The 15,537-nt window shown below is 37.6% G+C and overlaps 1 protein-coding gene across 2 annotated transcripts in view; it reads left to right on the top strand.

Annotated features, from left to right (window-relative positions):
• Positions 1-14,993, top strand: part of ABTB3 (ankyrin repeat and BTB domain containing 3) — a 299,555-nt gene extending 284,562 nt beyond the window's left edge. For both annotated transcript variants that reach the window (XM_067469221.1, XM_067469220.1), the window contains 6 exons: positions 1,983-2,088; positions 5,122-5,224; positions 7,569-7,650; positions 8,790-8,858; positions 10,326-10,439; positions 12,570-14,993. In XM_067469221.1, the coding sequence (XP_067325322.1) occupies positions 1,983-2,088; positions 5,122-5,224; positions 7,569-7,650; positions 8,790-8,858; positions 10,326-10,439; positions 12,570-12,779 (684 nt within the window). In that variant the 3' untranslated portion in view covers positions 12,780-14,993. The remainder of the gene's footprint in view (positions 1-1,982; positions 2,089-5,121; positions 5,225-7,568; positions 7,651-8,789; positions 8,859-10,325; positions 10,440-12,569) is intronic.
• The last annotated feature ends 544 nt before the right edge of the window (positions 14,994-15,537 follow it).

The raw sequence follows: 15,537 nt of genomic DNA, 5'->3' as shown, positions 1-15,537 counted from the left end.
ATAGCATACAGTTAACTAGTGTCAAATAAAATTTGTGAAATAGCATGGATTTATCTGGAAACTAACCCAGAGCTTTAAAAATTATTGTGCGACCTACAGTTCCTGGGAAGGTCCAAATGAGCATGGGATCTGAGGAGTTGTGCTCTAAATCATTATTACCCTTCCAAGCTGTGAACTAACCTTGTATTTGATTGGATTGCATTGAAGTTCTTAATCATCATTTCTTCACATGGTATTTCAGAAACTGTTTCCTAAAGACCCTTTACTGTTTTAAATACATTATTATTATTTATTCCAATAAAAAAGAAGATCCTTTGGGACGTTGGAACCAAGACTCCAAGACTTACATGCCCAATATCATTCCAAAACACATAGGAGATATATTTTCCCAACTCGAGCGGTTTGAAAAAGATTTCAAAATACAGTCTTGGTATTACTCCCAATTGCCACCAAAGGACAGCTTGTGTATTCACTTATTTACTTGCTTGTTTGTTTAATAGCCTGCTTTTTCCTTATATTATTATGCTGTGTTGTGGAAGAGCCTTAATCCAGCTCCAGCTTGTACCTTTCCTAGAGGTGAACCCCTTTAAAAAATTGATGAAAGCAATTGAACCCTCTCCCAAGAAAAAGTGCACAAGAACTCATACACACAAATGTTGTGCTGCACCTAAATAGTTATACAGTGTTGCCCATTTAGTTCATTTTAGTAGTGTTAGGAATATTTTTTCCTTTTTTAATTTTTTTTAAAATTTCCAACATTTTAGTAAATATTTACAGTGAAACAGGCAAAGGGAACATAACAATATGATATTTCCTACCTCCACATGCTATTGTGGGGGCAAAATAATTTACACATCCTTACATGCATTACTACATTCAACAACTCAGCATATGTCATTTTGCACAGAAACAATAATTTCTGTTGCTCTTTTTTCTTACTCTGTTAGTTACTTTGACCGTTTTTAGGTTTTCTCAACTATTTGTACCATAAATCTTCTACTGCTTGTAATCAATATATTTAGCATAATTCCCGTCACTAATTCTATAACCATTTCACATGTATTTTCTTAACACATGTATCAAGACAGTAAGGTATCACCATTAAGTGATAAACAAGGAATACTGAATACATTCTTCAGTATTGATTGCTATATTGCAGAACTGATTATATTTTTGATAAATCAAATAAGCAAGTTTATTTATTTACAGTATTTATATTCTGCCCTTCTCACCCCACAGGGGACTCAGGGTGGAATACAGTGGACATATACATGGCAAACATTCAATGCCATTGTAGACATACAACATATATAGACAGACACAGAGGCAATTTAGCATTCCAGTTTTTCTGGCTTCATGAGGGTAGGCTCAATTCCGGTCACAGGAGGAGCTGCCACTTCACCATCCATTTGTGATGCCTAGTCCTTTGATGGAGTACTTCCTTATTCTTTTGCATGCTGCTGGAAGTTTTTTTTTAAAAAAATAGTGTCATAAATTAGTTAAATTAGCCTCCTCACATAAGCAGTATCTAAATTTCGTACTTGACAGATGCAACTGTCTGTCAGGCTGCATAGGTCAACAGCAAGCTGGATTATTAATGGTGGGGAGCTTACTCGGACCCAGGCTGGCTTCAAACTCATGACCTCTCTGTCAGTAGTTATTTAATGCAGCTGGCTACTAACTAGCTGTGCCACCGCCCGGTCTGTTGCTGTTATTAACCTTATTCATATCCTATTTTTCCTCCCACCACAAAAACACAAAGCAGCAAGCTGAAAGTCCACATTGAAATACTGACAATGCTCTATTTCATACAATTTCAAGCAGTTTAGGAATATTGAAAAGGTAGTAACAGAAATTACAATACCAGCAAAAAAAAATGTGCTCATATTTTCAGACCTGGTATTGCAATTCCTGTGAGTGAGTCTTCTAGTTTACAAAGCATACCTGCATTTATTGTTTATTTTATGGCTGTTTTCCTTCAGAACGAAGTGATTAGCCAGCAATTGGCTGCCATTTTCACACATTGCTATGGACCCTATCCTATTCCCAAGCTTGTTGAAATCAAACGCAAGCAGACATCTCGCTTAGGTAAGTGCACTGTGTCTTGAAACTTACAGACATATGGTTCATTGTAATTTGCTCAGTGGAAGATACATAATATCAATACAGAATAATACATATATAACTGTCATATAGTAGACTGTTGACTAAGGCTAGAAGGTCTTTCCAAGTAGAATTTAAATACAAGCTATTTTGTAATGATTGATCATTTTCGGGGCCCTGGCTGAGAATTATTCCATATCTGGGCATTCTTAGTCCACACCAGCCTAGTTACCGTCTTTCGATTACACAACCAACACTAGTTGGCTGTTGTAAATTAATTATGGATGTTTGTTCAGATTTTATGTCATTATATAATTTTGCTGTCCACATGTAGTTTAATTTATTGATGTTAGGTTTAATTTACTGATGTTAGGTTTCAATATGATATTAGGTCTTAATGTTACTTTCAAATGTGGGGGTTTTCAACCAGGATTTTAGGTCAGTATCTGTGTGTTTATATGGAGACACTCAGAGGCGGCCCTAGGTAATTTTTAACGGTAAGCAAACAGTATTTTGCCCCCCCCCCCAACCAATCACTGATATATATTTTCTGTTCGTCGTTGGACTTCTGTGTGCCATATTTGGTTCAATTCCATCATTGGTGGAGTTCAGAAGGCTCTTTGATTGTAGGTGAACTATATATCCCAGTAACTACAACTCGCATATGTCAAGGTCTATTTTCCCCCAAGAGCGCCCCTGGGCAAAATCAACTATACTGCAAATGCTTACTTTGCATAATGAGTTGAGCCGCCCCTGGAGACACTGAATGTTTGCCATTGTATGTTGGAATCCACCCTGAGTCCCCTTGGGAAGATAGGACGGAATACAAATAAATTGTTGTTGTTGTTGTTTTGAACATAAGAATGTGCTAATGCTAACAGCCATTTTATTCTGGGTACACAGTAGGTTTCGTGATTTAATGTACGTACATCCTCCTTCCACAACAGAAGCTTAAAAGAATCCTCATATTCTTGTTTTCAGAATAAGATAAATTTGCATAGTTGCAATGGGCATTACTCCAATGTATCTGCCTTCCTCCTTTGGGTAGTTTTTAAAGAGTTAAAAACAGCTTTGGCAGATCATGAAATCAAAACAGAGCAGGCAGCCTCCCTGAAGCAGCAGGGAATGTTTGCCTATCCGTGCAAGAACCCACTCAGAAATCAATCTGGAAACTGCATATGTATTCTGTTAGAAGCAGAGACGAAGATTACTTCAGGGGGCCTATATCTACTCCTGTTTCCAGACTCATCTGTATTCACAATTAATTACCGCATCATTTCTGTCATATGCCCTGCACATTTTAAATCATGGCACCATACATGAAATGAATGAATGAGTGGTGATACCATACGGAAAGGCAACTCATTTATTTTACAGCTTGGGAGCCTGCTTTCCTTGGAATTCTACCAAAGCTTGAGGCTGAACATAGCATGGAATATCTATATTTTATCATCCATATATCCAAGTTTAGCTATCATTTTTAAAATCCAATACTGTTAAGTGTGCAGTGCAGATTAATGAATTGTTAACACTTGCATCATGTTTTACTTGTACGGAGAAAGGAAGAAATGTTAAAAATCATGGTCGTCCAATAAAGGATTGACAGTTATTGATAAAGAAAAGGAAGTGTTGTTTCATACAATTCCTAGTTCCTCTTCCCTGAGTTAAAGATATTTAAAAGAACCCAGTAGCACCTTTGAGACTAACTGGAAAGAAGGAATTTCTAACACAAGCTTTTATGATTCCGTTCTATTTCATTGGATAGAACTGAGTCCTCAAATGCTTATCCTAGAAATGCCTTCCTCCTAAACGGTCTCAAAGGTTTCATTGAATTTCTTTGTGTGCTCTTATGACACAATCTCTCTGAATATTATTTGAAAGAAATAGGAAATTCATGAATCACCATCATCTCATCTAGTTTGGCCCTTATAGAGCATTTATTTTGCTCTAGAGGGAATATAGGAGTGGATGAGCTTCTTCTCCTTGTTTTTACAAGAGCATTGCCTATTAAACTGAGTTTTAGATTTATCTCATTCACTCTTATATTACTCATGACCTCATTTTCAGCTACTAATTGGAGTTGTCTTTGGAATCTTTTTCTTAATGACGTTATGCCACCATTTTCTTAGTTGGTACCTTTCGCCTGGTTATGGAACCATGCTCTTGATTAAGCAGAACAAATTAAAAGGAAGCATCCACGCTAATGTGAATGCAGTCCTGTTTACCCTAAATTTAAAGTGGTGTCCAGAGGAATGTGTCCAGAGGAGGGCAACTAAAATGATCAAGGGTCTGGAGAACAAATCATATGAAGCACAGCTTAAAGAGCTGGGCATATTTAGTCTGCAGAAGAGAAGGCTGTGAGGAGACATGATGGCCATGTATAAATATGTGAGAGGAAGTCATAGGGAGGAGGGAGCAGGCTTGTTTTCTGCTGCCCTGGAGACTAGGACATGGAACAATGGTTTCAAACTACAGGAAAGGAGAGTCCACCTGAACATTAGGAAGAACTTCCTAACTGTGAGAGCTGTTGGAACTCTGCCCTGGAGTGTGGTGGAGGCTCCTTCTTTTGAGGCTTTTAAGCAGAGGCTGAATGGCCATCTGTTGGGGTGCTTCTTAGCAGGGGGTTGGACTGGATGACCCATGAGGTCTCTTCCAACTCTATGATTCTGTGACTCTAAATTCATTTAATCTGCCATGAAAATGTAATCTGATGTGTAGAATAAATTTAAGTAAAGATCAGCCTAGCTATAGACAAGAAGGAAGAGAAATGGTTTTCAACATTAACTTCTTTCTCCAAACATGCTGTATACAATGGGTGCCTATTACTTTTACACAGGTTTACAGAATAATTTGTGATTTTGAGTGTACTTTATACATTCAATCTCAGTCATTCCTTCAGAACAACTTTGGAACTTAATATATCTTAATCTACCTTTTTAATCAACAGGAATCAGATGTGCCAATGACTTGTTTCCAACTAAAATGTCTTCTCTCTCGTTTTCTTTTTTGTCATTACAGATCCCCATTTCCTTAACAATAAAGAAATGTCAGATGTTACATTCCTTGTGGAAGGAAGACCATTTTATGCACACAGAGTATTATTATATACAGCATCCCTAAGGTAAATATTTATTTAATAAGCTTAAAAAATGGAGAAAAAATACTTTTGAGTATTTTGGGGAAATGTAAGATGAGAAATGTTTTATAGGTTAAACAACAATTTGCAAAAGACGTTACCCTTCAGAAATATGTAACACTTCCTCATTTAGAAAAATTCTCACTAGAGAGCAATATAATATTTAGGCTTCAGTTTAAAGAAGGGAAGGATGCAGATGGGATATGGCAGTGTTTCTCAACCTGGGGGTCGGTTGTGAGTGGGTGTCAGAGGGGTCTCCAAAAACCATCAGAAAACACAGTATTTTCTGTTAGTCAAGGGTGGTTCTGTGTGGGAAATTTAGCCCAATTCTATTGTTGGTGTGGTTCAGAATGCTCTTTGATTGTAGGTGAACTGTAAATCCCAGCAACTACAACTCCCAAATGTCAAGGTCTATTTCCCCCCAAACTCCACCAGTGTTAACATTTGAGCATATTGAATCCCATTTTTTTGTCCCATCCAAACTTCCCATCAGATACATTACCCTATTCATCCATCTCACCCAGGGTTTTAAAATCCTATCCGTTTATTTGGCCCTGCCCACTTGGCTCAATGTCTTGTTATTTATGATATCCTCTGTGTTTATTTTGTATTATCCTTTTGCTTTCTTTTATCATATTTTTATTTGATGTATTATCTTATGGTTTTTCATTGTATTATTTTGCTCTGTTGTAATTCGTTGGGCTTGGCCTCATGTTAGCCGCCCTGAGTCCTGCTTGGGGAGATGGAGGCAGGGTATAAATAAAGTTTTTATTATTATTATTATTATATTGAATATTCATGCCAAGCTTGGTCCAGATCCATCATGCTCTCTGGATGTAGGTGAACTACAAAACTCAAGGTCAATGCCCACCAAAGCCTTCCAGTATTTTCTGTTGGTCATGGGAGTTTTGTGTGCCAAGTTTGGTTCAATTCCATTTTTGGTGGAGTTCAGAATGCTCTTTGATTGTAGGTTAACTATAAATCCCAGCAACTACAACTTCCAAATGACTAAATCAATCCCCCTCAACCCCACCAGTATTCAAATTTGGGTGTATTGGGTATTTGTGCCAAATTTGGTCAAGTGAATGAAAATACATCCAGCATATCAGATATTTACATTACGATTCATAACAGTAGCAAAATTACAGTTATAAAGTAGCAATGAAAATAATTTTATGGTTGGGGGTCATCACATCATGAGGAACTGTATTAAGGGTTCACTGCATTAGGAAGGTTGAGAACCACTGGGTTATGGGAAGATTGGGTCTTTATTAGGACCATTACTGAGCAGCTATGTTCTTTTCTTGTTATTTCTGTCGAGCAAAATAAGTGTTCCTTTTTTCTAAGGGCCACCGCCTTCCTCCTCTTTTATTTTTTCTTTGCTGTAGCTGCTCACTCTTGGCATGGTCTTTCTAGTTTTACTCTGTTTGGTTTAATGATGAGCCAACTACTTTGATTTGGCCTAGCAGAGGAAGCTTCAGGGTTGGAGAGTCAGGAGAATTGCCACCTGTCAGTTTCAAGGTGCTGGAGACTGGAAGGAGTAGAGAAATTAGCTGTATTGAGAGAGATATCCTAACTGGGAAAAGCTATGTGATTGGCTGGCTGTAATGGTAGATTGCACAGACGTGGGAGCTGGCAGGGAAATTGAAAGAGAACAAGAGAATACCAGAAATGTCTTAATGAGCTTCAGAATTTATCACCACTTGGAGAAGGAAACACAGGGTGTCCATAAAGTCTCTTTAACATTTAAATGTAAAGACTGTCTGTATATATTTCAGATTTCAATATTAATGTCAAAAATACATAGTATGATTTTACATAGAATTTGTGATGCATTAGAAGAGTAAAGACTTAAGTAAAAGAAACATTAAATATTAAATAACCCCCCAAAATAAAATAAGATGTAAATACTACATTAATATGGGAATCTGCTATTACAACACATCCAATGAAGTAGTTTAAAGCCAGTATTTTTAAAAAAGATTAGGACTTAGTAAATTCCAGTATACCTGGAATACACCAAGCTCATTCAATGTTTAAATGGTTAAGAGACATCATGGACACCCTGTACATTATTATCCAGATATGGTTGTATATCAAATTTTTGTTACTACTCAAGTTGACAACACAGGCACTGGTACATTTGCTAAGCTCAAGTACTCCAATCCTAAACATCTGTGCCAGGGTATATACATCTGCAATAGTTAAATGGCATCCATGTAAACTGGATGTGATGCCATAATGGTGCACAAATCAGTAATTCCCATTCTAGTATTTCATATTTCTTTATTTCCACAAATAGAAAACATCAGTCTTGTTTTTTGCCTAGGTTTAAAGCTCTTTTGTCCAGTAAACCTGCATCTGACAGCTCTTTTATTGAGATCAGCTATGTGAAGTATCCCATTTTCCAGGTAATGTTTGGTCCTGAGTTCTCTGTGTATAAAACAGGCATAGGCAAACTTCAGCCCTCCGGGTGTTTTGGACTTCAACTCCCACAATTCCTAACATTCTACCAGCTGTTAGGAATTGTGGGAGTTGAATTCCAAAACACCTGGAGCGGTGCAGTTTGCCCATGCCTGATATAAAGATACTAATGCCAATTGTTTGAATGGAAAATAGAATGGATCATTACGTAAAGCTTTTGCTGTTTTTCGGCAGCAACATTTGAATACGGTGCCAAGCAGAGCCATATCACACATGAATGACAGTTATTTATGATCTGGCAGTATAACTGGCATTCAAAATAATAATATAGGATTTCTATCAAGATAAAGAAGTTGGAGTTCAGTCTGTGGATAGCATAGATATGCTTTTTAAAAACCCTGGATACCGGATGAAATCCGCTTGGTGGTCCAATAGGGATTGCTTATTAAAGGTGGCAGGGAGTTCCCACTGCCCAGCCAAGTCAAACACGGGCACTGCTAGGCAGCCACCCTAAAGGAGACCTCCCAGCATCCTGTGTTGCAGCTGTTCCCAGCTGTGACAACCCACCTACCGTAGTCTTGGTGCACACTGACTGACATCGCAAGGCTGCTAGAAGGGGAAGATTCCCTTCTTTACCCTCACCCAGTCTTCTTAGCGAGGCCACATTCTGGCAGATGGCACCGATGACAAGGTAGGTGGATGTGTCACAGCTGGTGACAGCTGTGACACAGGGGAGAGAGAGACTGCCATTCTGCATTCCCAGGCCACCTGAGCCCAGGGAGCATGGGATGGCAGCCCAAACAGTTGCCAGTGTTTCCATTTAAGAGCTGGTCCAGCTGTATTGACTCTTCTTAACTTGGATCAAGATTCAGATTGCCCCCTTAGTTAGCTTAAGCTGAGAGAAAGCATGTTAAGGCAGCTTTCTCCCAGGTTATGCCGGACCAGCCCTGTTAAAAGTTTAGTCTGATCCTATGTCACACTAACCTTGGTGGTCAGTGTAGATGTTCCCATGATTTGAAGCAAAAACTGGCTGAATAATAAAAATACAGATGGTTGGTTAGGGGAAGAGAAATACAAATTACAGCTGCACATTTATAATCTATTGATCTCTTTGGTTTTATTTCAGCTTATTATGCAGTATCTCTACTATGGAGGTGCAGAGTCACTTCTCATTAAAAACAATGAAATCATGGAGGTAAGATACATTTTGCACCACAAGTTGGAATGATTCACTACCCTCTAAAAACAGTCAAATAAAACAATAGTTCTCCTTGGCTATTTTTTTTTTGTAATGTAATTATTGGGGGTTTCAGATATGTGAATTCATTATAGTTGGGTATCTCAAAGCAAAGCTGGAAGTTCATTCTTCAGATCATATGGTACAAAGCAGATATCCCAAACACAAACAATGTTGTTGTTTATCATGTTGTAAATGTTTGTGATGTTATGTTATGTTTATTTAAGCTGTTATTTTTATACTTTTATTCAGATTGTTTTACCCACTATTTTGATTTGTTATTTGTTGTTCTTGGCATTGAATGTTTGCCAATGTGTTATTTTGCTGGAAACCGCTTAAGTCCCCTCAGGGAGACAGGGCGGATTATAAATAAACTATTATTTTACTGACACAAAAACACAGTATGTCACAGCAAACTAGATATATATACTGGATTTGGAAACAATAAACATTGACAAAATCACAATCTGTCAATTGCAAAAAGCCACCTTACTTGGATCTGTGCGCAAAATACATCACACAAATGTGTGGGAAGTGTTTGACTTGTGATTTTGATACAAAATCCAACTTCTTCTTCTTCCTATTATTATTATTATTATTATTATTATTATTATTATTATTATTACAAAGCTCCATTTGACTGGGAGCAGATTAATGATTTTACTATGAAAAGTGCCAAAAACGTAAATATTTAAAGTTTATTGGCCTAATCCCTGCATCTACCTTAGTATGTTAGAATTTTTTTTAAATTGAGACACTGGCAAGGTAATTATTTTGTGAATGACCAAAAAAGTTTTAAAAGTTTTTTGAAAGCTAGTGGGACTTTCAGGCTGGATGTTACAGATAAACAAAAGTAGGTGTGTTTTTTCATTAATGTCATGCATACTACACAATAAACAATTTCCATGGCTCATGAGATCATATCAAGTGATGAGGGATTGTGGTGTTGGCGTGAGGTGGCTGCATTAGAAGTTAATGATGCTATCCCTTGGAATAAACAGAAATAATAATTCAGAAGGTGGTAATATATCTGTCATTGCCCACATATGTTCTCAGAGAAATTGCATAGGTTTTGCAATTTTTTAAAAGCTCTGTAAAAAATTGGAGACATCTTAATATGAATTATTGTAATAGGAGAGAAAAAATGAATGCATGACTAGGAAATAACAGATGGGTAATTTTGCCTTTCCTGTACTTTATTCTTTGTATCAGAGTAAGTAAGTAAGTAAAATAATAATAATAGTGACATTTACCATAGTTCAATAGAGCTTGTTTTGGGACAGCTTGTAATATATAAGAATCAGCATGGAGCCAGCAGAAGAATGAAGAAACACCTCCCGACACCTTGCCTTTTCCCAAAGACCTCCAACTGTTATTCTCCATAGCTTTCAAGCAGCTGTAATTATCTTTTCTCCTGCTTTTCAGCTTCTATCTGCTGCTAAATTTTTCCAGCTTGAAGCATTGCAACGACACTGTGAAATCATCTGCGCAAAAAGTATCAACACAGACAATTGTGTGGATATTTATAATCATGCCAAGGTAATACAGCATTGTTCATATTTATCCATTTGTGTATGTACTAAAGCCAGCAGCTGCATGAGGCATCCTTGGACAGTTGCTTAGACCTTCTGGTTCCCTGTTTCTGCCCCAGGACACATTTTTCTGTGCTTCAAAAAACACTTAGTGGCTACTATTATAGTTAACTGACAGTGACTCATAGCAACAAAGCATCACTATAGAGCATTATAGGCCATTTCTGTGGAGGCCTCCCAGTTCTTAATGGGGAAGCACAAATCTTGCAAAAAGAAGGATGGCCAATTTAGAGATGGCCACAAGACAGCTCATACAAAGCCCTGCCAAAAATTGTAGTTCCAAATTTGTTCCAGAATTGAACTCATCATCCCTTGTGAACAAAGACGATAACCAAATGACAATTTCCATAATAGTCAAATTGATAGAAGAGACCAGATAAAGGATAATTTAGTTAACTTCTGTGGTGCTCATGCCTCTCAACATTTTAGAATTTTTTGCTTCCTTCTAGACTTCAAAATCAAATCATTTCATTCCCTCAGAAAAATAAATAAGCCAATAAACAAGTTAGCAAGCAAACACATACCTGAAAAGATGAGACCTAAATGCAACCATTAATCCCAGTTAGAGTCAAGCCATTGAACCAGTTGCTGTGAATCAGTATTCATGTGAATCATATAAACTCAGTGGATCTAGATCAGGCATGGGCAAACTTCAGCCCTCCAGGTGTTTTGGACTTCAATTCCCACAATTTCTAACAGCTGATATGCTGGCTGGGATTTCTAGGAGGTGAAGTCCAAAACACCTGGAGGGCCAAAGTTTGCCCATGCCTGATCTAGCTCTAGTTGAGTGTAACATCTGGATTTAAACCTGAGAGTATGAGACATAAGCTTATATGACTTCTATGAATTTACATTAGGAATCTTTTAGTTTCCGTCCCAGGCCCTGCCCTAGTCTTTACTATTCACAAGAGATGGTCTATGTCATTGACATCCACTTAGGTGTCAATATTTTGTATAAATAAATATGTAAAAGATAATTTTTAAACTTCTGGTAGGTGGACCATTACTCTAAAAGTTGCTTATATTATTGGTTTGTCAAAGCATAATACTTTCAATTTTTGATATATTTAAGGAAGAACTTCAATAGTTCCTTTTGTTTCATTTTTATATTGCGGCTTTAAGAGATCCGCTTACATTGCACTGTAGTCGTCTGATATAAAGGTACTACTCGAATATAGCCTTCCATTGGCCACATACACCAAAGAGGGATAGATGCTTCTCCTGGACATCCAGGTTCATATTAAGGGAATTTTTTCTTGTCTACTGAGTGAAATGCATGCTTTTCTAATTAAATACATATTTACCTTACCAATAACAGAACGTAGCATTGTACAAGCAAGGTATAGAGGTGAGGAAAGCTACCGATAATAACTGACCTGTTTCACCAAATGAGCAACTACTGAATATACTCGAGTATAAGCCAACCCGAATATAAGCCGAGGCACCTAATTTTACCACAAAAAAACTGGGAAAGCCAAGGGTGGGAACTGCAGCCAAGGGTGGTAAATTTCAAAATAAAACTAGATACCAATAAAACCACATTAATTAAGGCATCAGTAGGTTCAATGTTTTTGAATATTTACATAAAACTGTAATTTAAGATTAGACTGTCCAACTCTTATTAAATCATTATTCTAACTTTCTCCTATGTAAATGTGCTTACGTAGCTTTCCAATAATCACCATAGTTTATTTAAACTATGCATTTTGGGGGAAATGTTGTGTGTATATTAATAAGGAAAAGTGGGAAAGACTGGCGCCAAGAAAGGAAGGAGAGCTGGGTTGCTGTGCGGAGAGGTGGGGGTTCTGGCAGGAAAGCATGGGGCTGAAAGAAGCCCTTCTTTCAGCCCCACACCTTCCCACTAGGACCCTTACCAGAGTATAAGCCGAGGGGGGCCTTTTCAGTCCAAAACAGGGCTGAAAAACTAGGCTTATACTCGAGTATATATACAGTACTTCTTAAAACCTCTAAATGCATTGTGCAGTTTCACTCCTTTAATACTTTAATATACTTGTGTATTCACTTGTCTAAAACAAGTTATTATTTTTCTTTTCTTACCCCCATTTCCCTTCTTTAGTTTCTTGGAGTCACAGAATTGGCTTCCTATTGTGAGGGTTATTTTCTTAAAAATATGATGGTTCTAATTGAAAACGAAGCTTTTAAGCAGCTGCTATATGACAAGAATGGAGACTCACCTGGCCAAAATGTACTACAAGATTTACAGAGGACGTTGGCTGCACGGATCCAGTCAATCCATTTGTCGTCTTCAAAAGGCTCCATTGTATAAAATTTCAGGAAGGATGTGAAGTTTTCAGAAAGGCAGGAAAAGCACTGCAAGTGAAAGGTGGCTGTTGCAGCTTCTCGACGTTATTTTTCCTTCTGGAGTCTTATATTGTGGGCCAAAGGTGCTGTCACTTACTTGAATCTTCTTCTCTTGGGCAAGAGGTTGTGGTACATGTGACTCCTATGCATTTTCGGAACCGCAAGGATGTATTGCTCTCCTGGGAATTTACTGTTCAGATTCTGAACACAGAAGTGCTGTCGTGCAGCTAATGCCAACAAGAGGGTGAGCCACGTTCTGGTGAATAGAAGAAGCCCCGCATGGAACAAGGATGCCATGGAACAATGATTTTATAAAGCCAACACATCAGGTTGTTTTTTTGTTACACTGTGTCATACATTTTTTTTGTGAGAGCGGTACTGTTCTCTGTCTCCCACAGTTCATTGTAGTATGCATCTAAGAAACACACAACCTGATAGCTGCTCTTTAGCAAGAGTCAAAGAACTGGTTAGAAATGAGAAAATACATGTATAAGCAAATGTCTAGTGGTGGAAACTTTTTCAAATTCTTCATTTAAAATGGAGCAGCTTTGCAGTTTTAATTTCCCCCTCCCTTATGTTCCAGATTCCAAAGCTATTATCAAAAGAGATATATTTGAGAATGTATATAACATGTTAAATTTGGGTTTGTAGCTTTGCTTCATTTTTTTTCCAATGGTAAAATGTATATTGTGGAAATGAGCACCGGAAAATGGTTTTCAGTTCATATTCTGCTTTACTTAACAGTGGTATAATCCTGCCTGAATGGCTATGGTTACACCAAAGAGGTGCACTTACCAAGGACTCCGTTGTTTGGTTTGGGGGAAATTCTGCATGCTAACTGTGGTTTGGGGTTTAAAACAGCAATGAAATTCAACATGCATTTGCATGGTAATGGTACCTGTAAACTGTTACGTTTGTGCTTAATTTTTCAGAAAAAAAAAGGCAATGCAATGTTAGGGGTTTTTTTTTTCAAACTCCATTTTTGTGAAGTTCTATTTCAGGATTTTATTTTCTGGTTGCACACAATTTCCATGTAGAACAGTTTTAAAGATGATAGTTTCTAGTTATTCTATGTGAGGGGTCAATCCAGGGTCTTTATTCAAGAGAAATGATAGTATTTTGCTACTGGGCAGAAATTATGATGAAGATGATTTATTTTAATTATATATTAAATATGTACTATAGAGTGATTTCTTGAAGTCAGCTGAGAATGTGTAGGTTATATGCTTATGGAGGCCTTTAACAGGCCTTGAGTTATTTAGTGACATATTTTAAGCAAACTGTTTTAAGTGCCACGCTAATTCTTGACCATTTGCAGTTCGATCAAATAGTTTTGCAAGAACCACAGTAAAGAGTTATTTCACCACAGTCTTTACCATATGACCTTTTTCTTGGCAGAAGAGTGTGAATTTACCTGCCTATGGGGAAATCGTGACTGGTTGATAAACTCTGGAAATTTTCATAGTACCAGTGTAAGGTAAATCCTAGGTCTCTTTTTTTATAAAGGTGCTAATTCACATTTACAGATTTTTGGCATTGTCCAGGAATACAATTTTTGTATCAGACAACAGGAGAAAAAGGAGCTATTCTGTGTCTCTGAACTTCAAAATCCTTCTGAACCATTTGTGGAACAGTGCAAAATTGCCTAACATACTATTAATATTAGAGAGGCACAGTCTGGCGATGGAGGCAGAATGGAGTAACACATCTCCCTTCCTAGATCTTTTATAATAAGTTTGGATAATGTTGTTTCCTGAGGCAGAGAACAATATGGCGCCCCGCTCCATTCCATTCATAGATGCCCATTGGACCAGTAGTTGCCTCTTACTTCAACACACTGGCTGTGGAGTTAGCATCCTTCATCATAGCTAAAGGTTTGCTGGAAGTAGAATAAGGAAGAGCTGATCAAGATTCCTTCGTCGTGCTTCCATTATATTTGCTATGCTTCCTCCATCTATTAGTACACAAAAGATGAGTTTTTATAATAACTCATCAGTGGCACTCAAAAGCCTTGAGTGCATTAATTGCTAAGCTGCCAAAGAGTGAGTGGTGGCCACCAATGCAGCCAAAAGTCTTTGTAGGCGCTTACACCAACAACATCAAGGATCGTTGGAATGTATCACGTACGTGAATGTTGTTAACAAGGGAAATAAACCAAATGGTTTTTAAACCAAATGAACTTTCCTTTCAACTTGGCTTTTTTGGCAAATTTGAAAGCTTCAAAGCAGTCTTAAGCATTATTTAAGGGAACCCCACACAAAGGGACACACGGCTTTTAATGTCTGTATAACTAGTCTGTGGGAACCAAAATGTGTGGATTGTGTTTATCTAATGGTAGCTCTGTGCATGATTTGCAAACATTTGGCAAAGATTTGTGATTCCCAGTCATTAACCATAGCACCACCAAAACGTCCATTCTCATTGCCATTCTATAATGCTTAAATGAGAAAATGGGGTAACTAAGCATTGTTTTGTGTAGGATGGACCATAAATTACATTTATTTTGCCTGCTCAACATGTTTTCTAATAGCTGGAAGTGAACTTTTAGTCATGTCTGGTTTAAATGTACACATCCTTTCATTCTGAGTAGGAGCACAGTGGGTTCCCAGGGTGGATCAATTGGGACCCACCAAAGTTGCATGTGATAAATTAAACTGAAAACAACGGCAGTACTTCCTCAGTCTGAATGTAGGTCCTATGTACCAGGCTTAGATCGTTGGATC

This window comes from Anolis sagrei, chromosome 5, assembly GCF_037176765.1.
Source record: "Anolis sagrei isolate rAnoSag1 chromosome 5, rAnoSag1.mat, whole genome shotgun sequence".
NCBI lineage: Eukaryota > Metazoa > Chordata > Lepidosauria > Squamata > Dactyloidae > Anolis > Anolis sagrei.
The sequence above is the reverse complement of the archived record's forward strand: the minus strand, read 5'-3'. Positions and strand labels throughout refer to the sequence as shown.